This window comes from Canis lupus, chromosome 1 (genome assembly GCF_011100685.1).
Source record: "Canis lupus familiaris isolate Mischka breed German Shepherd chromosome 1, alternate assembly UU_Cfam_GSD_1.0, whole genome shotgun sequence".
NCBI lineage: Eukaryota > Metazoa > Chordata > Mammalia > Carnivora > Canidae > Canis > Canis lupus.
The window spans coordinates 104,439,549-104,464,983 of NC_049222.1; the positions used below are offsets into that span (position 1 = coordinate 104,439,549).

A 25,435-nucleotide genomic window follows, 5' to 3' on the forward strand; every position below is an offset into this window, starting at 1 on the left:
GATGTCTTTGTTTTCTTTTGTCTGTATCTTTTTTTGTTTGTTTCAAAGATTTGTCTGTTTGTTTGTTTATTCTTGAGAAGGCAGCCGGGTGGCTCAGCGGTTTAGCGCCGCCTGCAGCCCAGGGCATGATCCTGGAGACCCGGAATCGAGTCCCACATCAGGCTCCCTGCATGGAGCCTGCTTCTCCCTCCGCCTGTGTCTCTGCCTCTCTCTCTCTCTCTGAATGAATAAAAAATTTTTCTTTAATCTATTTATTCATGAGAGACACACAGAGACATAGGCAGAGGGAGAAGCAGGCTCCTTGCGGGGAACCGATGTGGGACTTGATCCCAGGACTCCGGGATCATGCCCTGACCCAAAGGCAGATGCCCAACCGCTGAGCCACCCAGACTTTCCCCTTTGTCTGTATCTTTACATTGCTTATTGTTTGTTCTTAAGGGACATCTTTGAAGCCAAAGTCACAAAATTGATAGGCACATATCTAGTACTTAAAAGGTGTTAGAGAATACACCACATTAGAAGATTCCTGTGATAAATTAGTCACAGAATGCATTAGATTGTCATTAGGTCACCTGCCAACCTCAAGAAAATTTCCATGCAATAACGGGTAAAATAACACACAGTTCCCAGCCCCATGGCTCATGCCTCATAAGGTATTGGTTTGACTGCAAGAGACCCAAGGCTTAGATAAAGCTGTCAAACTTTTCCTTTTGTCTTGCTCTATCTCCTAAGAGCTTGGCTTTGCACCAATGAGAGTATCCTCTTTATTTTCCATCATCCAGATGATATGCTTACTGGGGTACTCTATGGTGACCAGTTAAATCCAAGCCTCTCTCTCTTTGTCTGGCTGTGCCAGCTCTCAGAGGTGTTTGCCAGGAGACATTCTAGCCTGTATGAACTTCTGTCATCTCTCTCTCTTTTTTTTTAAGATTTTATTTATTTATGCATGAGAGACACACACACACAGAGGCAGAGACACAGGCAGAGGGAGAAGCAGGCTTCATGCAGGGAGCCCGACGTGGGTCTCGATCCTGGGTCCCCAGGATTACACCCTGGGTTGGAGGCAGTGCTAAACCGTTGAGCCACCCGCCCAGGCTGCCCTTTTTTTTTTTTTTTTTTTTATGTTTATTTATTTATTCATGAGAGACACAGAGAGAAAGAGAGAGAGAGACGCAGAGACACAAGCAGAGGGAGAAGCAGGCTCCATGCAGGGAGCCCGACGTGACTTGATCCCAGGTCTCCAGGATCACGCCCTGGGCTGAAGGTGGCGCTCAACCGCTGAGCCACCTGGGTGTCCCTGAATTAAGAATTCTAATACATGGGGGAGATTCCTGGGTGCCTCAGCGGTTGAGCGCCTGCCTTCGGCCCAGGGTGTGATCTTGGAGTCCCGAGATCGAAACCCACATCGGGGTCCCTGCTTGGAGCCTGCTTCTCCCTCTGCCTGTGATTCTGCCTCTCTCTCTCTGTATGTCTCTCATGAATAAATACATAAAATATTAAAAAAAAAAAGAGTGGTTCTTTAAAGAAGAAAAGAATTAGGACAAAATCTGAATGTAAAAAAGAAAGTTGTAGGTTTATTGTAGGTTTATGTTGAAAGAATCCTTGGAGGGATGCCTGGTGGTTCAGCAGTTGAGCGTCTGCCTTCAGCTCAGGGCATGATCCCGGGATGTGTCCCACATCCGGCTCCTTGTGGGAAGCTTGCTTCTCCTTCTGCCTGTATCTCTGCCTCTCTTTCTCTGACTCTCATGAATAAATAGAATATTTTTAAATAAAATAAATAAATCTTTAAAAAAAAAGAAAGAAGCCTTGGAAAGAATTTTATATGTGGTCAGGATTGCGTGTCTTCTCCCTCATAAGCTGAAACCAGGTACAACTGGGAGTGGCAGGTTAATTCTCTATTCTAGAGCTTCCATCCTTAACAACAGTGATTGGACACTCATCCTCAACACAATTCCAGCATCCCAGAATTGCTGATGAAGAGACAGCCACCTGGCAGTGAACAGAAAGCAAAGAAGAGAAAGTTAGAGCCCAGACTCTATTTCAGGGAGACAGGTGATGGATCGGGTATGCTGTTTTGTGGGAAGAGCTTTCAGAGAGTCACCAATGGGGTGATCTTCCCCCTCTATGTGCCGCAGTTTCTCCCAGCAGTAGTCTAGAACTGCCCTGGGGACTTGAAGCACTGAACCATCTGTCTTTATGTGTATATCCACTGGTAATCCAGAAATCAATCATGGGGGATTTCCCTATGAGACCACTGGCATCAAGGAATAACCTCAGAGACACTTTCTCTCAGTTCTCAGTCACCTAAAAACACCTTTTTGAGGGAAGGAGCAAGTGTTGCTTTTCTTTGGAGTTGAGTGACTCTCCTCCCAACTAACAGCCTTAAAATTGTCCAGAAGTCAGAGTAAAGAAAGTTTGCAGTTATAGTGAAGGTGAAGCCCCAGAGCCAGTTAAAGTAGCACAAAGGGAGTGGGGGGGTGACGTCCTGGAGTTGTCGGAGTTCTAGGCTGGGAAACAGACGAGTGAGCCCTGGTGCAAGCTTCTGGGGCTCACTGCTCTGCCTTGGGATTCCCAGAGGAACCAGATACTCAGGGTGGCAGAGAAAACTGAAGTAATTCGAAGCTCAAAGGGCAAAGCAAGTGGGAAATAAGAACAGGTTCCCAGGCTAGTTCTTCCAGTTTTCCTTCTTCCCTTAGGGAATAGACCATCACACAGAAAAGCACAGAGACAGAAATTATACCGCTGTTAAAGCAACTCTGTTTCCCAGGCGGGTAACTTACCAGCTCCCAAAAGTCAAACTGCTGCACAGAGTCAATTTTGGGGTTTCACTCGCTGTTCCTCTGAATGTCCCTTTGTGCTCGCCAAGATGATGTGGGTAGGTTGGGTCCAAGGACCTAGAGTGGGTCCTGCAGGACCAGCCAAGAGTGGTCATTATCCTGGCCACACACAGGACAGAAATCAAATATGAGCCAGCAGGAGGTGAGAGCAGAGTTTACTGAAGGTATAGGGGGACTGTCTGCAGGTAACAGACTGTGAGACTCAGAAAGGAAAGGAGAGAGTCTCATCTTTTCTTAGGGCCTAGGGATTTTTTTTTAAATTGAAGATTTTTATTTATTTATTCATGAGAGACAGAGAGAGAGAGAGGCAGAGAACAGGCAGAGGGAGAAGCAGAGACCCCATGGGGAGCCCAATGCAGGACTTGATCCCAGGACTCTGGGATCATGCCCTGAGCCAAAGGCAGATGCTCAACCACTGAGCCACCCAGGTGCCCCAGGGCCTATGGATTTTATTGAGGATTGTGGTCTGCTACATATGTCCTCTCTGGCATCCAGGAACTAGTTAGGACAAGGCTAAGAGCCCAGGTGTTCCCCATAACAGGGGGGCTTGGTATCCAGGTATTTAGCTTCGGTGGTCTCAAATATGTACATGATGACTTCCTCTGGTCACTTAATAGGTGTTACCTATTTACGGAATCATTAGCTAAGAACTTATTAGCTCCTTGTCTCATACAAGGAAGACATACCTTATTTGTTCTATGGAGCACATGTAAAGTGGGGGTGCAGGTCCTAGCAAAAATAGAAGCAGGAAAAGGAGCAAAAAGCAGATTTTTACGAGTCCTTTAGTTTCCCTGTCTGAATGCTACTTTTTCTATCTCATTGACCAGAACACTGTGATATGGCCACTTGAAGCAAACATATATGTCTTGGGGCACCTGGGTGGCTCAGTTACTTACATGTCTGCCTTTAGTTCAGATCATGGTCTCAGGGTCCTGGGATCCCAGCCCCATATCAGGCTCCTTGCTTAGTGGGAAGTCTGCTTCTCCCTCTGCCCCTCCCTCGGTTTCTGCTGTCTGTCTCTCAAATAAATAAATAATATCTTTAAATATATAGATATGTATATGTCTATTCTGGAGGTGGACGTGTGAGAACATCATCAGTAATGACTGCGTTTACCCATACTGTTTCACGCACCTGACACAATGGTCAGATGAGAGGAGATGAGTTTTTGGCTTGCTAATCCTCCCACATTATGAGCAGAGAGAGTTAGGGATCCCCAGCAAAAGAGAAAGGAGTCGTTTTAAGTCCGCAGCTATTTTCTGTGGTCTATGCCTTCCAGCTCTGCTTGCCTTAGCATACTTCCTAGAATGTGTCAGAATTACAGACCAATGCAAAAACCTCAGTAGTTCAGGATTTTACTTTTATTTTTTATTTTTTCAAAGATTTTATTTATTTATTCATGAGAGACACACAGAGAGAGTCAGAGACACAGGCAGAGGGAGAAGCAGCCCCCTGGGGAGAACCTGATGCAGGACTCAATTCCAGGACTCCAGGATCAGACCTGATCCAAAGGCAGATGCTCAACCACTGAGCCACCCTGATGCCCCAGTAGTTCAAGATTTTAAAGGAAACAAAGGGAATGAGAAAACTAACAGTCTGGCCAAACCAGACTGCACAGAGACAATAAATCAGTGGCACAAATTACTAGTGCTGTTTCAAAAGTAACCAAGGCTCTGCTTTCCTTTCATTATACAAGGAGACCAAAGCCCCGTCCCATTTGCACAGGCTCTGAGAGATGGCTCATCAGCCCTTCCCCTAGTCCGACAGTTACCTCTGCTTCATTATCATGTGAACATTTTAGGAGGAGGACAAGCCTCAGGAACAGAACTTAGGATGCCTCTCTACGGGGCACCAGTGTAACCTGATGCCTGACTTCTCAAGGGATGACAATAATTCTGAATATTCATCCTAACCTTAAATAAAGGAAATCCAATCGCTCCTGCTCAGGTAGTCCTGGTTTTGGAAGTTATTCTTAAGGATATTTTTATTTGCTGCAAATAAATCTTCCTTTCTGTGACAACTCTGCCTGGTGTAGCCTGTACTCTACCTGTAACTCACCAAAGGAGCAAACTCACTTTAGTTTGGTTACATCTCAATTGGCAGGTGCTCACGTTTTGCTGAAACCTGAAAGCTGATATACGGTAGCAAAGAGCTCTATGTTGTGGTTCCTAAATTCTGTCTTATTAAATCCTGGGCGGGGGCTCGACTCGCAGTTTAGCGCCGCCTTCAGCCCAGGGTGTGGTCCTGGAGACCCAAGGTCAAGCCCCAGGTCCGGCTTCCTGCATGGAGCCTGTTTCTCCCTCTGCCTGTGTTTCTGCGTCTCTCTCTCTCTCTCTCTCCCTCTCTCTCTCTCTCTCTTTCTCTCTCTCCCCCGCTGTGTGTCTTTCATGAATAAATAAATAAAATCTAAAAACAAAAAAAAATCCTGGGCTTTAAGAGCCAACCCATTCAGCACCTTGTTTCCTATTTCTGAACATCCTATACTTGCTCAAGAAGTTTTATTTTTTAAAAAGATTTTATTTATTTATTTGAGAGAGTGACAGAGCAAGCACGAACCAGGTGGTGGGGAGATGGGCAGAGGGAGAGGGAGAAGCAGATTCTCCTCTGAGCAGGGAGCTGATTCAGGGCTTGATCCCAGGACCCTGGGATCATGACCTGAGCCGAAGGCAGATGCTTAACCACCTGAGCCACTCAGGTGCCCTGCTCAAGAAGTTTCAAAAAGTAAAATACAGGGCAGCCCGGGTGGTTCAGTGGTTTGGTGCCTGCCTTCAGCCCAGGGTGTGATCCTGGAGACCTAGAATCGAGTCCCACATTGGGCTCCCTGCGTGGAGCCTGCTTCTCTCTCTGCCTGTGTCTGTGCCTCTCTCTCTCTCTCTGTGCGTCTCTCTCATGAGTAAATAAAGAAAATCTTAAAAAAAAAAAATAGTAGGGATCCCTGGGTGGCCCAGCGGTTTAGCACCTGCCTTTGGCCCAGGGCGCGATCCTGGAGACCCGGGATCGAATCCCACGTCGGGCTCCCGGTGCATGGAGCCTGCTTCTCCCTCTGCCTATGTCTCTGCCTCTCTCTCGCTCTGTGTGTGACTATCATAAATAAATAAAAATTAAAAAAAAAAGTAAAATACAGGGGTGCCTGGGTGGCTTAATTGATTAAGCATCTCTGCCTTAGGCTCAGGTCATGTTCCCAGGGTCCTCCCTGCTCAGCCAGGAGTCTGCTTCTCCCTCTCCCTCTGCCCCTCCACCTGCTTGTGCTCTCTGTCTCTCTCTCAAATAAAAATAAATAAAGTACAAATATACATTGTTTTTTTTAAATTTTTTATTTATTTATGATAGTCACAAAGAGAGAGCGAGAGAGAGGCAGAGACATAGGCAGACGGAGAAGCAGGCTCCATGCACGGGGAGCCCAACGTGGGATTCGATCCCGGGTCTCCAGGATCGCGCCCCGGGCCAAAGGCAGGCGCTAAACCGCTGCATCACCCAGGGATCCCTACAAATATACATTGTAAAATGATTAACATAGCCCTCACTTCACATAGCTAAGATTTATGTGTGTGGTGAGAACACTTCAGATGCTCTCTTCTAGCAAATCTCAAGTATACAATACTCTACTATTAATTATAGCCATAATTATGTGTATTAGACCATTAGCATAGCTCAGGAAATGAAGAGGTAAGACCTTGGGCATTGCTATGGATAAGTGCTCGGTCCCGGGGAATCCCTAAGGCGCTGGACAAAGTGAAAGGATAGCTCCTGGCTGGTTTTGCCAACACCTGTTGCTGAAACAACTCATATAAACTCATCACAAGAGAAGTTAAGAACTCAAGAGATAAGGGATTGGGAGAGTGAAAGGGAGAAACTTATTTTGGGGACAGGAGGTAGACTCAAGCCTTTAACAACAGACCTCTCGGCCAATAGGATAGAAGCCTAGTGTTTTACAGGGAGAGGTTCAGGGGGGGTTCACACAAGAGAGCAGGCAGGGAGCACATGACTGTGCATGGTGGTTGGTATGTGTTCAGTGCACCGTAATAAGCAGAGAAGGAGCAGAGAAGTGGATGAGATCTTGTAAGCATTCAGTTGCTATCAGGGCTTTTTTGGCCTGGCGATTGGAATATCCTGGTCATTTCAAAACATCTTCATCAATGCCTAAATAAAGTGTGATAAGAAGTAAGAGGGGATCCCTGGGTGGCGCAGTGGTTTGGCGCCTGCCTTTGGCCCAGAGCGCGATCCTGGAGACCCGGGATCGAATCCCACGTCGGGCTCCCGGTGCATGGAGCCTGCTTCTCCCTCTGCCTGTGTCTCTGCCTCTCTCTCTCTCTCTGTGACTATCATGAATAAATAAATACAATCTTTAAAAAAAAAAAAAAAAAAAGAAGTAAGAATAGTGGGTTTCAGAGCATGAGTTAAGCGGTCTTCTTGTCTATTTCTGGTTTTTACTGCTAAGGTCTGTAGTTGAGCAAAAGCACTAGCTGATAGACCTCCAATAATTATTTATCCTGCCTAAGTGAAATTTTTTAAAGATGTTATTTATTCATGAGAGACACACAGAGAGAGGTAGAGACATAGGCAGAGACAAAAGCTCCCATGGGGAACCTGATGTGGAACTTAATCCCAGGACCCCAGGATCATGACCTGAGCCAAAGATGGTCAACACTGAGCCACCCAGGCATCCTCTAAATTAATCTTTATACCGTTTGATTTTAATCTTCACATTTAAGATTTTAACTTTCTATGGATTCCAATATACGTGATTGTATTCAGAATTGTTTTTTTCCTGTGTGTGGCTTTTTTTTTTTTTTTAAGATTTTATTTATTTATTCATGAGAGACACAGAGAGAGAGGCAGAGACACAGGCAGAGGGAGGAGAAGCAGGCTCCATGCAAGGAGCCTGATGTGGGACTGGAACCCAGGAATCTGGGATCATTCCCTGAGCCAAACGCAGACGCTCAACCGCTGAGCCAAGTATCCCTTGTGTGTGGCTTATTTAACTTAACAAAATGTCCTCCGAGTACATCATGTTGCTGCAAATGGAAAGATTTCCTTCACTTTTGAAGCTAAAATACACACACACACACACACACACACACACACACACACATTACTTTTTTCTTTTCTTGAGCAAAGCCCAATACAGGGATTGTACTCACAACACTGAGGTCAAGAGTTGGATACTTAAGCAACTGAGCCATCCAGACAACCCACAAGTTACTTTTTCTTTATTCAGTTGGGAGAGAATATGTGATTTCAAGATTAATCACTTTGCTTGTGGATTGTTTTGAGCTGAAGGCAATTAAGATCCAGCAGACTCAGGTAATGTTATTTTGCCTCTCATTTAACTTCCAAAAGAAATTAGATACGGGACCTCAATCACAAAGAGAGCTAATATTAGAGATAATTTTTAAAAAAGATTTTTACTTTTATTTGAGAGAAAGTGAAGGAGCACAACAAGCAGAGGGAGAGGGAGAAGTAGGCTGCCCACTGAGTGGGGAGCCTAAAAGGGGCTTGATCCTACAACCCTGGGACCACTACCCAAGGCAAAGGCAGCCACTTAACCAACTGAGCCACCCAGGCACCCCTAGAAATAATTTTTTTATGAGAAAGATTTGCCTGCCTATTGTGGAAAATATTTGCCAACATTTGCTCTTTCCTTTTTCTTGTGACTATACTTCCCCCTTTTTGAAATTCTAAATTCCTACTGGCTTCTCCTTAGGTCAGAATGGCCTATAAGCATCATTTGCTTGTCTGTGAGCCTAATATCTTTGGAGTTCTTTTTTTTTTTAATTTTTTTTATTATTATTTATGATAGTCACAGAGAGAAAGAGAGAGGCAGAGACATAGGCAGAGGGAGAAGCAGGCTCCATGCACCGAGAGCCTGATGTGGGATTCGATCCCGGGTCTCCAGGATCGCGTCCTGGGCCAAAGGCAGGCGCTTAACCGCTGCGCCACCCAGAGATCCCTATCTTTGGAGTTCTTTTTTTTTTTTTTTTTTTTTTAATTTTTTTTTTTATTTATGATAGTCACAGAGAGAGAGAGAGAGGCAGAGACATAGGCAGAGGGAGAAGCAGGCTCCATGCACCAGGAGCCTGATGTGGGATTCGATCCTGGGTCTCCAGGATCGCGCCCTGGGCCAAAGGCAGGCGCCAAACCGCTGCGCCACCCAGGGATCCCCTATCTTTGGAGTTCTTATAATGAAGAAATTAAATTTGTTCTTTCTCCGGTGAATAATCTGTCTTATGTTGGTTTAATTATTAGACCAGCCAAAGAATCCAGAAGGGAGAAGAGTTTTCCTGTCCTATGCATTCATCCCAATCACTAGGACAACTGTAGTAAGACCACTTCATATTTTATAATGAGAAACCACATACTATTACCTAGAATGGCTAACATAAAGGAAAAAATGATAATATCAAATTTCAGTGGATACTATGAGCAGTTAGAATTCTTATATATTGCTGATGGGAGTGTAAAAAGTGTATTCACTGTAGAAAACTGACAGTTACTGGGCAGCCTGAGTGGCCCAGGGGTTTAGAACCACCTTCATCCCAGGGCGTGATCCTGGAGACTCAGGATGGAGTCCCACGTCAGGCTCCCTGCATGGAGCCTGCTTCTCCCCCTGCCTGTGTCTCTGCCTCTCTCTCTCTGTGTCTCTCATGAATAAATAAATAAAATCTTAAAAAAAAAAGAAAACTGACAGTTACTTATGAAAATAAACATTTGCCTACTAAAGGGTGATGTAGGAAATATACTAGAGATCAGAGCCCATGGCCAAGAAAGAATTCTTAAACCATCTTCAGTGCAGAAAGGTGGTTTTATTACTCACCATTTAAAAAAAATTTTTTTTTATTTATTCATGAGATACACAGAGAGAGGCAGAAACATAGGCAGAGGGAGAGGCAGGCTCCCTGCAAGGAGCTGGTTGTGGGACTCTATCCCTGTTGCAAGGATCACGCCCTGAGCCAAAGGCAGACACTCAACTGCTGAGCCACCCAGGCATCCCACTCACCATTTTTATAAATGAGACAGGACCTTTGGGCAGAAAGAGCTGCGCTGGGGTCATGAGAAGTGACCCATTATACACTTTCAAGTGGGGAGGCGGTTAGTGATAATGTAGTTCCCTAAGGAATTCTGGAAGTAAGATTTCCAGGACCTTGAGGGATGAGCTATTGTTAAGTAAAGATAATTTATTATGTCTAAAAAGATCTTAGTCATGAGACCTTTCAGGTATACATCAGTGGGTCATATGCTTGGAGGAGGATTGCCAACATATATCTTAGGGGTAGAGATAATGGAAGTTTCCAAAATAATTTTTATATGTTAAAGTAGACTTACAGGCTCCTGTGGGAGTGGAAGGCGATTGGGATAATGTTAAGCTAAGGTTGCCATTCCCTTAGCAAAGTATTAACATCAAGGAAGCCCAGCTCCCAGAGGAAGGTCACTCTACCTGTTTTAAGGACTTGTCAAAGGGCTGTAGGAAGTAAGGACATTTATTTATTATTTTTTTCTCTTGCTTTTGCTTTCACATCAAGGGGAACGTTTATCGCAAAGTATGTCTCTTTGGCACAAGGATTATTTTAGACTGGTTATTTTAAAGATACAGCAGATAAAGGAAAAACTCTGAGACCTGAAATTGAAGTTTTGGTTTCCTTTTGTAAGGGACATTTGTATTTATAAAGTCCCCTACACAGTTCCCTACCCAGCTCCCTCTGTGTAGCAGAAAGAGGGAGAATGTGTCAATCTCCAGAAACACTGATCAGTGGAGAAGGCATGGATTTAAATCTGGACAATAACCATACCCATGGTTACTGCTTTGCCTGGTCACCTCCCAAATGCTTGCCAATACGGCAATCAAGTGTGGAGTTTTTTTTTTTTTTTTTAAGTGTGGAGTTTCAAAAAGGATCACTGTGATGCGGGAGAACTAGGTTCTTGTTTCACGGAGTTGAAGAGTGAATCTTGAGGATGAAAGAGAGTGAGTAAAGTGATATAAATTTGTTTATTTATAAAAATTTTATTTATTTACTCATGAGAGACACAGAGAGAGAGGCAGAGGGAGAAGTAGGCTCCATGCAGGGAGCCCAACGGGAGACTGGATCATCGGGGTCTCCAGAATCACGCCCTGGGCCAAAGGCGGCGCCAACCGCTGAGCCACCTGGGCTGCCCAAGTGATATAAATTTATTAAGCAAGGATACAGAGAAAACTCTCAGGAGTGAGAGGGGTCTCAACAGCGTTGCCACTGAGGGCTTTTTTGGCTGGCCTTTTATAGAAAACCTGACTAGGAAGCTGATGGCCTCGAGATCTCTTGTGACATCTTGAGTGAATGAAAATGACTGTTTTGAGTCTGGTGATTACTTGATAGCAGTCAAAGGAAGGTACTCCCTAGCATTTTGGAGCCAAGGACCAGATTTACTTATCTGTGTTTTTGTTGCTTCTCAGTGTCCTTGGAGCTTATGGGAGCCTGACTGTGGGGCCTTTCCCTTATCTTTCCCTGCTTAGTCCTATCTGTCCCTAACTCAATTGTTAGAGCCTTCCTCCTTAGATTCTATCAATTGGCGTGGGTGGAAACAACAGTGTTGTTTTAAAGAAGTGTTCCAAGTGAGGCACCTGGGTGGCTCAGTGTTGAGCATCTGCCTCCAGATAGGGAGCCTGCTTTTGTCCCCGCCTGTGTCTCTGCCTCTCTCTCTGGGTGTCTCTCATGAATAAATACAATCTTAAAAACAACAACAACAACAAACCAAACCAAAGAAAGCATTTCCAGGTGGCCTGGGGAGACCCTGGGCCCTCCATGCAGCCCATCCCAAATATATTGCTCCGGTGTCCCCATCTTGTCACCGTAAGAATTCAGGGACGCACACAGGTCAGCAAATGAGTGACACAAACAGGAAAGTTTTCTAAAACAAAGTACACTTTCAAGATGTGACAGCAGGAGACCCCCAGAGAGAGCGGGAGCCGGGGGCTGCGGGTTTCTGCGCGTGACTGACTGTTGTCGAGGAGGGGGCTGGACCGCGTACGACCCGGGGTGGGAATTTCTCGCAAGCCGCGTTTCCGCGCCTTTTCTTCCTTATTTGGTCGGGCGCTTCCGGTCATGGCGGCCGCCATCTTGGGCCCGGCTGGTTTGATCTGGCTCCTGGCGGCGCGCTGCCGGGCGGGCACCTGACGTCCGTCCTGGGCGGCCGCCGTCGTCTGTCTGCGCTGGTCCAGGTGTCCGGGGAGAGCGGCGCCGCCCGCCCGCCTGCCCCCCCGCCCCGGATAGAAACCGACCCGCGGGCACTCAGGGATCGGCGTCCAAGAGGAGCTCATTGTTCTGAGCGGCTCCTGACACAAAGGACCAGGAAGTGGGGCCTTTTCTGCATTTCGCCGTCCTGCCTGCAGGCGAGCAGGTTACGGGGTAAGAGGCTCTGTCGGTGGCTCCGAGGGCATTTTCTCCTGAGGCGGCTGTGATTGCTCCACGAATCTCCTCTGAGGAAGAAGTCCAGGGAATGAGGTGAAAGGAGAAGAAATGGCCAGTTCCCAGGTGAGCCTCGCGTCCCACATCACAGGCCGTGTCATCTTTGTCTCCTGAAATTCCGAGCGTTTCCAAGTTGCCAATGCTGATTGCTCTCGTTCTGATGATGTTCCTGTCTTAGGAGTGTATTCATCTCTTTTTAAAAAAAATCCTTTTTCAAAAAAGGATACTGAGGGTCCCAGTCCCTGAGGCATTGGACTCTTGATTTTGGCTCCGGTTGCGATCTCAGGGTGCTGAGATGGAGCTCGGAATGGGGCTTCTCGCTCATTGGGGAGTCTGCTTCTCTCCTCCTCCCTCTCCCTCTGCACCCTCCCCCCTCCCAGCTCGCGAGCACGCACTCTCTTTCTCGCTCTAAAATAAAGACCATCCTTTTTTTAAAAGATTACTTTAATTTAGCTCCTAGAAAGAATATAGTATTCTAGGAGCTAAATTAGCGAGTACACGCACGCACTCTCTCCCTCTCTCTAAAATAAAATAAATAATACCTTGTTTTTTAAATTTAAAGAATACTTCTATTTAGCTCTTAGAATACTTTCCCACATTCCAGAGCCCTCTTTCCCTTCCCTCCAACCTGCCTTCCAGTAGAACATATGAACAATTGTGAGTTTGAATTAATGTCTTGCATCTATCAGAAATGTTCCCTCTGGGACAGATCCACAAGGGAAAGCACTGAATCAAAGATGTCTGTTGTGTGGATGTGGTCGATTCCTGGGATATCGGCCAAGGGGAACATTTCATGGTTAGGTCCCATCTGGATACTTTGATGGCTGTATGTATACCGGGATTAAGAAAATGTGCAAATAAACAGGATGGATGCGCCCCAGATAACTCGGAAAGGTCTGGAAAAGACAGCTTTGCTGTTTAGAATGTGAAAGATGCTCAATTTAAAATACACTAGAAGGGCACCTGGGTGGCTCAGTCGGTTAAGTGACTGGCTGTTGATTTCAGCTCCTGTCGTGATCTCAAGGTCCTGGGATTCAGCCCAGTGTCTGGCTCCCACGCTAAGCGGGGAGTCTGCTTGATATTCTTTGCCTCGGCCCCTCTCCCTACTCGCACTTCCTCTCCCTCTCTCTTAAATCTTTAAAAAAAATAAAAATCTACACTAGACATTACAGGACATAGGCGTTACATGTGGCTTGTAATTTGTATAAACCCACCGTTTTCTCATAATTAGGTTCATATTTTGATTTACATTTGGGGGCCACAAGAACACAGCAGGGATAATGTGTCTTATGTGCTGCAGGAACTGATAACAATTTGCTTCTTTACAGCTGATGTTAACTTTTACTTGGTTTTGTGCGCTCTCTGCCAGATTTCCTCCTGTGTAATGTGAATATGCCTCTCATTCATGAAGATTGGATGGATTTACTGAAAGATATGCAGAAGCCTTCACATTCAAACTGGGAACTCCTGAGTTTATTTTTGCATGTAGTTTCCAGTGGAAAATGAAGGCTCTCTCTTCTGTGTACGGGAGATACTTCTGGGAGTGGTGGTTGTAAATAATTCAGGCTGTTGTCCTGCAGGTTTCTGTTTTACTCTACACTCATATCTCAGACATACTCATATTTTCAGGAAAAAAACAAAAACAAAAACCAAGAATCACATAATTAACATGTTCAAGCATCTTAATATTCTCAAATCTAACACAGAGCATCAATGATTTTTGAAAGAGAATTCTCAGTGAAATACTAGACTCAGAAATGTTAGCGGTTTTCTTTTTCCTCCAATTTTTATTTAAATTCTAGTTAACGTATATATAGTGTATAGCTGTTTTCTTTATACCATTCTGTTTGTCTTTATAGTGTGATTAAAAGATAGAAGCATCATCATCCACATGTGGATTTATAAGTTTATTGCCAATGAAAATGTTTAAGTTACCATGACGTTTTATGCTATCACTTTTAATGTGTGTATAAGTGCTTTTTTACATGTGTGGATGTGTGCATAAAATGTAAAAGGTAGATCACTTTTGTGTCAGTGCCTTGTTTCCATCACTCTTCTCAGATTGCAGCAGGGTTGTCTGTAAATTGTCCTGGCTGTCATTTTAGATCGACTGTAGGTCAGACAACCCAGATTAAAAGCTAATCCCTTCCATGTACTGGATGTTTGTCACAATTGTCAAAATATTCTCATAAAAAGAATAATATGTTTATAGATTCTTATTATTTATTTGTGCCTTAATTTGTGAAAAATCATTAGAGTGCTACCTAATAACCAGTAAACGCTCAAAAAGTATTGTGCCATTCTTGCTGTTATTATTAATATTTTTTTAAAGATTTCATCCATTTATTCATGAGAGACACCGAGAGAGGTAGAAACACAGGCAGAGGGAGAAGCAGGCTCCATGCAGGGAGCCCGCCGTGGGACTCCTCCCCAGTCTCCAGGATCACACCCTGGGCTGAAGGCGATGCTAAACCACTGAGCCACTGGGGGCTTGCCCCATTCTTGCTCTTATAGTAGAATCTGTAAGGCTATAAAATGCCTTCAGTTACAAGTCCTCCAAGAATTCATAGAGTTATACCTCTTTGTTATTAAGAAAAAATGTATCCGTTGGCCCTTAGGCTACCACCTCCATTTGAAATACAGACTCGAATCCCACTCCTGAAGTCTGGAACACAATCTGCATTTTCACAAGATGTCCAAAGCACTTGGACATTTCACAACAGTGAAATTCTAACTCACAGTGGAATCTATTAGGTACATTTGTAACCCACCAAAACTTTCCCTTTTTTTTTTTTTTCTTTAAGATTTTATTTATTTATTCATGATAGAGAGAGAGAGAGGCAGAGACACAGGAGGAGGGAGAAGCAGGCTCCACGCTGGGAGCCCGACGTGGGACTTGATCCCAGGACTCCAGGATCGCGCCTGGGCCAAAGGCAGGCGCTAAACCGCTGAGCCACCCAGGGATCCCCACCAAAGCTTTCTTTTTTTTTTTTTTTTTTTTTTTTTAATTTTTATTTATTTATGATAGTCACACACAGAGAGAGAGAGAGGCAGAGACATAGGCAGAGGGAGAAGCAGGCTCCATGCACCGGGAGCCCGACGTGGGATTCGATCCCGGGTCTCCAGGATCGCGCCCTGGGCCAAAGGCAGGCGCCAAACCGCTGCGCCACCCAGGGATCCCCCACCAAAGCTTTCCATGTAAGAAATAGACACAACTGGGGATCCCTGGGTGGCTCAGCGGTTTAGCGCCTGCCTTTGGCCCAGGGCGCGATCCTGGAGTCCTGGGATCAAGTCCCACGTCGGGCTCCCAGCGTGGAGCCTGCTTCTCCCTCCTCCTGTGTCTCTGCCTCTCTCTCTCTCTCTCTCTCTGTCTATCATAAGTAAATAAATCTAGAAAAAAAATCTTAAAAAAAGAAATAGACACAACTATACTGTATGATAGAAATGCAGTACTCAGAAATGTGTATGCCTGTGTTGATGCCTTCATTTGACAAGTTATCTTAGCTAAACAAAGTATTTATAATGGTTTTGTGGATCATATGCCATTCTCTTACCTCAGAGTTAGAGAATACACTAGAACACATTAGTGTGTTAAAAAATATCTTATGGAAACAGTAGGAAACACTGAAGCTAGAATCAGTTCTCAACATAACTGAAAGAACATGAGTTCACTTTTTGGTGAGTCACAGATAGAAAGCACACCAAGTAAAGTTGTGACACAAAGGAAATTTTATTTGCAGCAAATAGATTGTTGAGAATAACTTCCAAAGCCTTGACTCCCCAAACAAGGGTGAGTGGGTTCCTTATATTTTATTTAATTTTTAAAAAGATTTTATTTATTTATTCATGAGAGACACAGGCAGAGGCAGAAGCAGGCTCTATGCAGGGAGCTTGATGTGGGACACTCTCCTGGGTCCCCAGGATCATACCCTGGGCCGAAGGCGGCGCTAAACCTCTGAGCCATCTAGAATGCCCCAACTCTTGATTTTAGCTCAGGTCCTGATTTCAGGGTCGTGGTGAGCTCAGGATCCGGCTCCCATGCTCATTGGGGAGTCTGCTTGAGTTTCTTTACTGCTCCTCCTCTTGCTCATGCTCTCTCTCCCTAAAATAAATAAATAATTAAAAAAACCCCAAAATACACAAAAACAAATAAAATGAACTAGACATTACAGGACATGGATGCTACATTTGGCTTGTAATTTGTATAAATCCACTGTATTCTGGTAAGGTATCAAGCTCTGCACTCCACACAGTCTCCTTGATATTCTCCCTCTGTCCTGTCCACACTCCTGCTCACTCCTTTCTTGCGCTCTCTGTCTCTCTCAAATAAATAAAATCATTTTTTTTTCACTCCGAGCCCCAAATAAAATCATTTTTAAAAAGATTTTATTATTTATTCATGAGAGAGACAGAGAGAGAGAGGCAGAGACATAGGCAGAGGGAGAAGCAGGCTCCATGCAGGGAGACTCGATCCCGAGTCTCCAGGATCAGGCCCTGTGCTGAAGGTGGCAGTAAACACTGAGCCACCCGGGCTGCCCCTATTTTGCCATGTATTAACAATAAGCTGGGATCCCTGGGTGGCGCAGTGGTTTAGCGCCTGCCTTTGGACCAGGGTGTGATCCTGGAGACCCGGGATCGAATCCCACGTCGGGCTCCCGGTGCATGGAGCCTGCTTCTCCCTCTGCCTGTGTCTCTGCCTCTCTCTCTCTTGTGTGTGACTATCATAAATAAATAAAAATTAAAAAAAACAAAAACAATAAGCCGTGATATTTATTACTCAACAGTCTTAGAGGGAATGATTGAGTCTGTTAAGGAGGGCCTGGCAGCAAACAATAAGGCCAAAGATACGAGAGCAGCAGAATTAGTATCATACAGAGATTATTGTGGTTTAAATTTGAGAGCCCTTATGCACTGAGGCTCTTTTAATCCTGTGAATTTCTCCAACAGAAGTTTCATGGCAGTGAGTGGCTCACAGGAGTATTTGTTGTTATCTGGTGCTGGTGGCATCTCCCCCTGGGCCTCTGTGTAGATACATGTCTATTTTACTCTAGTGTGGTGGATTCAAGGTAGGACTCCCTCTAATTTGAAGGAAGAGCGTGTGGTTAGTAGTACTGGGTGGGGCCTTGTCCAAATAGGGTAGAGTTGATCCTGGGGTGACCCATTTTTCTAAGTTTTGAGGTATATCAGTCCTCAGTTTGATTTGGGTGAAGCTCAATTTCAGGGTAGAGGGAGGAAAAATTTCCATATTTGTTGAGTGTATCCATCACCTGTCGGAGATTAATTATATGCTTAATGGCCTGAGAAATCTGTGGGTATGGAGGTGAGAAAGAGCATTTTGGAAAGGCCCCCCATAAGTCATCACAAATGGGCTGAGATTTTAGTTTGCCCTGTGGGGCAGCTGTCATTCTGGTGAGAGCTATTGTAGTAACTTTAACCGGTGTTCCTGTTTCCTGGCACAACTTTGCCAGAGTCTATTTAAGGGTTCTGCTTGCCCATTCTGTCTTCCCAGAAGATGGAGTCTCCAGGCAGAGTGTCACTTCCACTTGACACTTCAGGCCATGGCTCAGAAATGACTTTTGAATATAAAGATTGACCCATTGTCATTCTGGATTGACCTTGGCAACTGAAATTGAGGAGCTTTCTCCTTTACTAAGGTGCTTGTTACTTTGTTAGTTGTTTGTCCTTCCAAAGGCCTCTGTGCATCCATCCAGTGAATGTATCTACAAACACCAAAAGGTATTCGAACGCTCCAGGGGCATTGGCATTATAGTAAAGTCTGTTTACCAGTCCTTCCCTGGCATTGCCCGCTGGATTTGAGTTGCTCTCACTAGAGGGGTACCAGAGGTCTGGTTTGTATTTTATTAGTCTACAGTGGGCACATTGGTTTATTATTTTCTGAATAATTTCCTTCATCACTGGGGTGCTCATAGTCTTTAGTAGCCATAGGTATAAAGCTCCCTTATAATGGATGAGTCAGGTACACTCTTCAGGAGTCTACAGGCAGCCTTCATAGGTACCCAGATTCTCAGGTTATTCACCATTCATCTCCTGACTGTCGGGGATCACAGGTAGCCCAATTTTACAGCAGCCTCTTTTAGCTCATCGTGGTAGTATGATGGAGCGCGCTTATATAGTGGTAAGTGGGAGTGGCAAATGCAAAGTCTCCCCAGACTTGGCAGCTCTATTTGCCCCTGCATCTGCCAAACTTAAAACCTCCATTCCCTCTGATTTCTTTTTTTGATGGCCTCTACAGTGAACCACAGCCAGTTGTTTAGGCTTATGTGTGGCTGCTAACAGCCTGGGGATTTCCTTGCCATATTTAATTTCTCCATGTTTGCATTTAGCAGTCTTCTCTCAACAAAAATGTAATCCTACTCATCATTACCTTTCTTAACAAAAACATATCTTACTTTCCTTGCATATAGAATTGCTTTACTTATCATTTCTAGCAATCTGAGTTACATGTATCAGAATTTTAATGTTTAGAAAATTTAATTTCCAGGAAAAGATAAGTAATAACCAATTGAACTGTTAACACCAGAATTCTTTAGATTGGCAAATTTATGAACGTGTGACATGTGTCATAATTTCCACGATTGTGGTTTTTAAATGGTATAACTTTTTTTTATTTTAAAGATTTTATTCATTTATTCATCACACACGTGCAGAGACACAGGCAGAGGGAGAAGCAGGCTTCATGCAGGCGGCCTTACATGGGACACATCCTGGGTCTACAGAATCAGGCCCTGGGCTGAAGGCGGCGCTAAACTGCTGAGTCACCCGGGCTGCCCAATAGTATAACCTTTTAATAAAGCATAAAACATTTCCTTACGGACCGAATTTATCTTTAGTTTTTCTGTAATAAAAACAGATAAACCTCATGTTTAGTAATCAGTGTTTCAGTATTGTTATTTGGAAAATGTTTAGATATCTTATCATTTAATTTAGCAAAACTTTAAAGTGATAAGTTATCAAAGATTTTGGAAGCTTTTAAAAATTTACCTATAAGCTTTTTTATTTATTGAACTTATTTACTCTTTTTTTTTTTTTTTTTTTTTTTTTTTTTTTTTTACTATTTTATTTTTTTTTATTTTTTTTTTCCTTTTTTATTTTTTATTTATTTTTTTTTTCTATTTTTTTTTTTTATTGGTGTTCAATTTACTAACATACAGAATAATACCCAGTGCCCGTCACCCATTCACTCCCACCCCCCGCCCTCCTCCCCTTCTACCACCCCTAGTTCGTTTCCCAGAGTTAGCAGTCTTTACGTTCTGTCTCCCTTTCTGATATTTCCCACACATTTCTTCTCCCTTCCCTTATTTTCCCTTTCACTATTATTTATATTCCCCAAATGAATGAGAACATATAATGTTTGTCCTTCTCCGACTGACTTACTTCACTCAGCCTTATTTACTCTTTTAACAATAATAAATACCCATGAAAATTTTACGGGACAGATAAAAAATTAACCATCATTTTAAGTTCTTTTTGGTGACAAATTGTAACAGATATAATTAATTCAGGTAGGTTGAAGGGTATCTATTATATTTGATGTTGATAATTCCAAAAGACATGTCTATTTTAATTACGTGAACAAATTTAAACTTTAATCTACAAAAATGATCCTATATATATGGATGTGAAAAAATTTGTGTTACCTTAGATTTTTGTGAATTTTAGAATCCCCCTCCCCCGCTTTAACTGTTTTTAAACCAGCTAAATAGAGCTCTTACCTGTTCGAAGTACATGCTTCCAGTGACCCAGGGGGTTCCTGCCTCCTTTTTCTGGGGTTGTAAGGAAAGGAGGAAGTGCTCTAGGACTAAGCAGCTAGGGGTAGAGATTTAAACTGGGAACAACAGGGCAGCCCAGGTGGCTCAGCGGTGTAGCACCGCCTTCAGCCCAGGGTGTGATCCTGGAGATCTGGGATCGAGTCCCACGTTGGGCTCCCCGCATGGAGCCTGCTTCTCCCACTGCCTGTGTCTCTCATGAATAAATAAATAAAATCTTAAAAACAAACAAACAAACTGGGAACAACAAACCAAACAGTCAGGTAGGATGGAGATTTCAACCTCACAGACTAGTCTCCATTAGGTCACTCCCATTTTGCTAGGTTAGATCATCCAATGCCTATGAAAGACTGGGTACTGTAATCTGTCACCAGGGATGTCTAGACTCAAGTGAGTATTCAATTCTCCCATTCTGACCATTATGCTGACTTGCCCAGACTCTGGGAGACCACTCTCGTTTACCTCAAAGCTGTGCCACATACCTTGTGTAACTTATTCCAACAGAAATCCTTCTAAGAGTAGTTTTAGTGGCTGCTGGATATCAGGTGATGTCAGAACACCAGGCTGGCAGTCACAGGTGTGAAGAGTGAGAGCGTCTCCCTCCCCCAAGGAATCTGCCTGCAGGCCCAGTAACTTGAACAAGTTAGCCAGGGTGAGCTTGTGGTACCCACTGCTGCATCTGTTGGAAGCCAGGGAACAGAGGCCAGAACCTGAGAAGGACACCTGTCCCATCTGGATCACCAAATTTGTAACAGAACTAAAGTGAATTTGCTCTTTGATGAGTCACAGAAACTACATAGTGGGGTTGTCAGACAAAGGAAAATTTATTTACAGCAAATAAGGGGATCACTGAGTATAACTTCCAAAGCTAAGACCCCCCAGAGCAAGAGTGAATGGGTTCCTTTTATTTAGGCTTAGAATGAATATTTAGAAAGAGGAGCCTTGTCATCTTATGTAGAGGTGGTGGGCATACGGTCATGCATCTGGCTTAAGGAAACCATTCTATGCATACTTTGTTATATATATGAGGTTTGTACTCCTGGGGGAAGGATTTAGTATTATAATGAGATAAAGGTAACTGTACGTCACTCTAAGGGTCACTGTATGTGCATCTGCACAGGTTGAATTGGCAGTTAAGCCCAAACTGATCTGGGTGGTCTGGCTACTGGAGCATTTAGTCAGGGCAGTATTTACTGCTTGTACCGTTGTTTTTGTTTCCATCATGGGAGACTATGTCCCTGGGTTTTTTGTTTTGTTTTGTTTTGTTTTGCCTGAATTTTAAGATAAGCTGGAAGAAAGAGCTTAAGGAAAATTTGGTACAAAAGTAAGTGGGTGCTAGTAGGTGAGCAGTAAAAGTCAAGTCATGGGGTCTAGCTGGTGTTGCTAACTCCCTCTTTCATCTTAGGTACATTGTGAACTCTGCCTAAGGCCACTTGGTAACTGTGGTATTTATTGCAGGGACTGCTGACATTCAGGGATGTGACCATAGAATTCTCTCAGGAGGAGTGGGGATGCCTGAACCACACTCAGCGGGAATTGTACAGGGATGTGATGTTAGAGAACTATGGAAACCTTCTCTTCTTGGGTGAGGATAACTTCCTTCCAGACTTCCCAAACCACACTCAGGGTTTTGTTCCTTCCCTTGAAGACCATCTCTTGGAAGAGTCTTCTTTGCACGACTGGAATTCAGATCGCTGCATTAAGGGAAGTAAGTAGGGGGTTATAGGTGGAGAGAAAAATCTTCACGATGTGTCCTTTTAGGCTTTATTTCCCCTTCCTTAAAGCAACATCATTACTTCTGTAGATTAGTGGCAGTTCTAGACATCAAGAGGCATAAAATGATACTCCTTACATCTTAAACTCCAATTTCCACTCCTTATTATTACATGTAGTACTTGCAAGTGGAACCCAAGATCTGAACATTGGAAATCCTTCCTGTGTGTAAAAGGGCTGTTGGACAACAGCTTTTGGGAAGTCATTTTCTAGAATTCTAAAATGTCCTCCCTTCTCTACTGAGCATAATACTGGATTGAAAATTAGAATCTTTAGCAATACTCATTCCTTTTTTCTAATAAACAGGTCTTGTTGTGTCAAAGCCAGACCTGATCATCTTTTTGGAGCAAAAGAGGGAGCTCTGGGATGTGAAGGGAAAGGAGACAGTAGCCTTCCATCCAGGTAGGTGGGAATGAATGAAGCAGATGACAGAAGTGAGGCCAAAGGTCAAGGAGGAAGGTAGACCATATATTGTGGTTTGGATAGCTCTCTTTGAGTAGAAATAAGTTTGAAAAGCATAGTTGTATTTCTCTTGCTGTCAGAGGGACATGCCCTGTCCAACACTTACCATGTTCTTACATCCTCTGAGGATTCTCCTTCATCTCTAGTGATCTTCCTTTATATTCACAGCATGGACAACATGCTCTACTTGGATGCTGAACGTCTCCATGATCTGAATGCTTTTCCATTGCTTTTGGAGGCCTGGGGAAATCTGTGTTAAGCCTTTCTAAGATCTGCTTTGCCTCAGGTCAGATGTGTGTGAGGGGAGTGGTGGGAATATTGGGGTTGGGTGCAGAAATCCCAAGAACAGTAGAGACAGATATCATCTATTTTCTGCTTTATGCTTTCCAATTATATGGAGACTTTAAATATAACCGTACAAAATTGAGACCGTAATTTCTTCAGATAACAAAGCACCTCCCTATAATGAGAAAATCTGATGCTTCATTTCACTTTACAGTTTCCTTTCTTTCATCTGGCCTGAGATTAGAAATTGCAACTCAAGGCATTCCAGTTCCTCAGTTTAATGTTTCTACTTGTTCCTACATAAAGTCATGCCATAGAGGAGCTAGAACATTTAGTACTTAGAACTGATAGCATATAATAAAGTTCCACATGATGAGATGAGCACTGGGTGTTACACTTTATGTTGACAAACTGAATTTAAATAAAATTTAAGGGATGCCTGAGTGGCTCAGCAGCTCAGCGGTTTAGTGCCTGCCTTCGGCCCAGGGCGTGACCCCCGGGTCCTGGGATCGAGTCCCAGATCGGGCTCCCTGCTTGAAGCCTGCTTCTCCCTCTGCCTGTGTCTCTGCCTCTCTCTCTCTCTCTCTCTCTTTCTGTGTGATTATAATAAATAAAGTTTAAAAAAATCTTAAAAATAAATTAAAAAAATAAATAGAATTTAAAAAGAAATAAAGTCCCAGTTATTACCTTAATTATTAATAACTGCATCATTTTATAATTTTGTCTGGTTTAATAAGTTCCTGTGACTGTGTCATATGCTTTCACTTCCTAATTTCTTTTATATTAGATTTATTTGATTTTTGAGATGGGAAGTTCTGATATGACATAGGCCTGTGCTTTATAAGAAATTAGTTATAGGGACACCTGGGTGACTCAGCAGTTGAGCATCTGCCTTTGGCTCAGGGTGTGATCCCAGAGTCCTGAGATCAAGTCCCGCATCGGATTCCCTACAGGGGAGCTTGTTTCTCCCTCTGCCTATGTCTCTGCCTCTCTTTCTCTCTGTGTCTCTCACGAGTGAATAAATAAAATCTTTTTTTTTTTTTTAAAGATTTTATTTATTCACTCGTGAGAGACAGAGAGAGAGAGAGAGAGAGAGGCAGATATGCAGAGACACAGGTGGAGGGAGAAGTAGGCTCCGTGCAGGGAGCCTGACGTGGGATTCTATCCTGGGACTGCCGGATCATATCATGCCCTGGGATGAAGGCAGGTGCTAAACCGCTAAGCCATCCAGGGATCCCCGAATAAATAAAATCCTAAAAAAAAGATGAGTTACATAATGCATAAAAGTTCCATATTTTATTTTTATTTTAAAAAATATTTTATTTATTTATTTATGAGAGACGCACACAGAGAGAGGCAGAGACAGAGGCAGAGGGAGAAGCAGGCTCCATGCAGGGAGCCCAATGTGGGACTCGATTCCAGGTCTCCAGGATCACGCCCTGGACTGAAGGTGGTGCTAAACCGCTGGCTGAGCCTTCAGGGCTGCCCACAAGTTCTATATTTTAAAAAATGTTTTGTTCATACGTGTAATTTATTTCAGGAAAAATTAATCCTCAGACTTTTTTCTGCTTTCCTGAAAATTTATTTGAATTTAATCCTAAATATTTATTATATATAAAAGAATTATCAGTATATTTTACAATTTCTGTGTTGTTTATTTAGAAATGAAGGGCTTTTGTTTGCTTGATTCTAAGGAATGGATCACAGTTATATATTCTTTGTAAAAATAAGCGGAACATATTAATAACATAGTATATTTATTTAATGTCTTTTAAGTGCTTGTTCATAAAATTTTCCAGTAGACGTTTTTATGATTGATCATAATGAATTTCCTTCACAATTTTACTGCCACATAGACATGGTAATGATTCAAAATACTTGATTTTTATATATGCACAGTCTCAGTCTAAGATTATAATAAAATAGAATTCTTTTTAAATAATGCATACATTTTTGTTTTTTGAGAGAAAGAGAGATAGCAGAGGGAAGGGGGAGAGGGAGAGAGAGAATCTCAGACTCCATGTCCTGTGCAGAGCCCAGTGCCAGGTTCCATCCATCTCGAGAGCCTGAGATCGTGACCCGAGCTGAAATCAAGAGTCAGTCATTTAACTGACTGAGCCATCCAGCTGCCCTAATAATACATGTATTATGTAACATTTTTTGGGTTAAATTTTGTTTTATTCTGGTTTTGCAATTCCATAATAATGTACTTTCTTTTGTATGGGACTTTATGGTTTTTTTTTTTTTTTTTAAAGATTTTATTTATTCATGAGAGACTGAAAGAGAGAGGCAGAGACATAGGCAGAGCGAGAAGCAGGCTTCCTGTGGGGAGCCTGATATGGGACTCGATGCCAGGACGCCGGGATCACAACCTGAGCCAGATCAGATCATGAACTGAGCTGAAGGCACTCAACCACTGAGACACCCAGGTGCCCTGTATGGGACTTTTAACATATTAGTTAGTTGTGTTTTTGCTTTTTACCTACATGTTACATTTTTGGGGTAACCGTTTTCATCTCATTTTAAGATGATGTGGGTTCAACTCAAATATGGATCAATTGTATGTCTTTTGCCAAGAAAATTATGTACATATTTGTCTAAATATTAACCATACGTTGTTTGTGACTCCCGTATTTCCATGGTTAGTGGTTAGTGAATGTTTTATCATGTCTAGTTGAGTTGTCATAGTAATAGAATTAATTTCATTAACTATTTATTGAAGAATTTATGTTCTCTTTGCATGAGAGAAACACTTTTAGAATTGAAGGAACTTTTTTTTTTTTTAATTTTATCTATTTATTCATGAGAGACACATAGAGAGGCAGAGACACAGGCAGAGGGAGAGGCAGGCTCC

The 25,435-nt window shown here is 43.2% G+C and overlaps 3 protein-coding genes across 4 annotated transcripts in view; all 3 read left to right on the forward strand.

Moving 5' to 3' along the window:
* Nucleotides 1-12,202: 12,202 nt before the first annotated feature.
* LOC106557491 (putative protein ZNF720) lies at nucleotides 12,203-22,250 on the forward strand. Its single transcript, XM_038527922.1, has 3 exons — nucleotides 12,203-12,340; nucleotides 21,520-21,646; nucleotides 22,141-22,250. The coding sequence occupies exons 1-3, from the start codon at nucleotides 12,326-12,328 to the stop codon at nucleotides 22,248-22,250; spliced, it is 252 nt and encodes an 83-aa protein (XP_038383850.1). The 5' UTR covers nucleotides 12,203-12,325.
* Nucleotides 12,213-25,435, forward strand: part of LOC119870917 (zinc finger protein 678-like) — a 129,150-nt gene continuing 115,927 nt past the window's right edge. For both annotated transcript variants that reach the window (XM_038527918.1, XM_038527914.1), the window contains exon 1: nucleotides 12,213-12,340. The gene's annotated coding sequence lies outside the window, so the exon portion shown is untranslated. The remainder of the gene's footprint in view (nucleotides 12,341-25,435) is intronic.
* LOC106559648 (zinc finger protein OZF-like) overlaps nucleotides 22,471-25,435 on the forward strand; it is a 41,365-nt gene continuing 38,400 nt past the window's right edge. The window contains exon 1 of the mRNA XM_038527913.1: nucleotides 22,471-22,582. The gene's annotated coding sequence lies outside the window, so the exon portion shown is untranslated. The remainder of the gene's footprint in view (nucleotides 22,583-25,435) is intronic.

Bases quoted from the DNA above. Each gene is read 5' to 3' on its own strand.
- LOC106557491 (XM_038527922.1), top strand. The intron at 21,647-22,140 runs GTGAGGATAACT...TCTAATAAACAG, and splicing joins TGGAAACCTTCTCTTCTTGG to GTCTTGTTGTGTCAAAGCCA.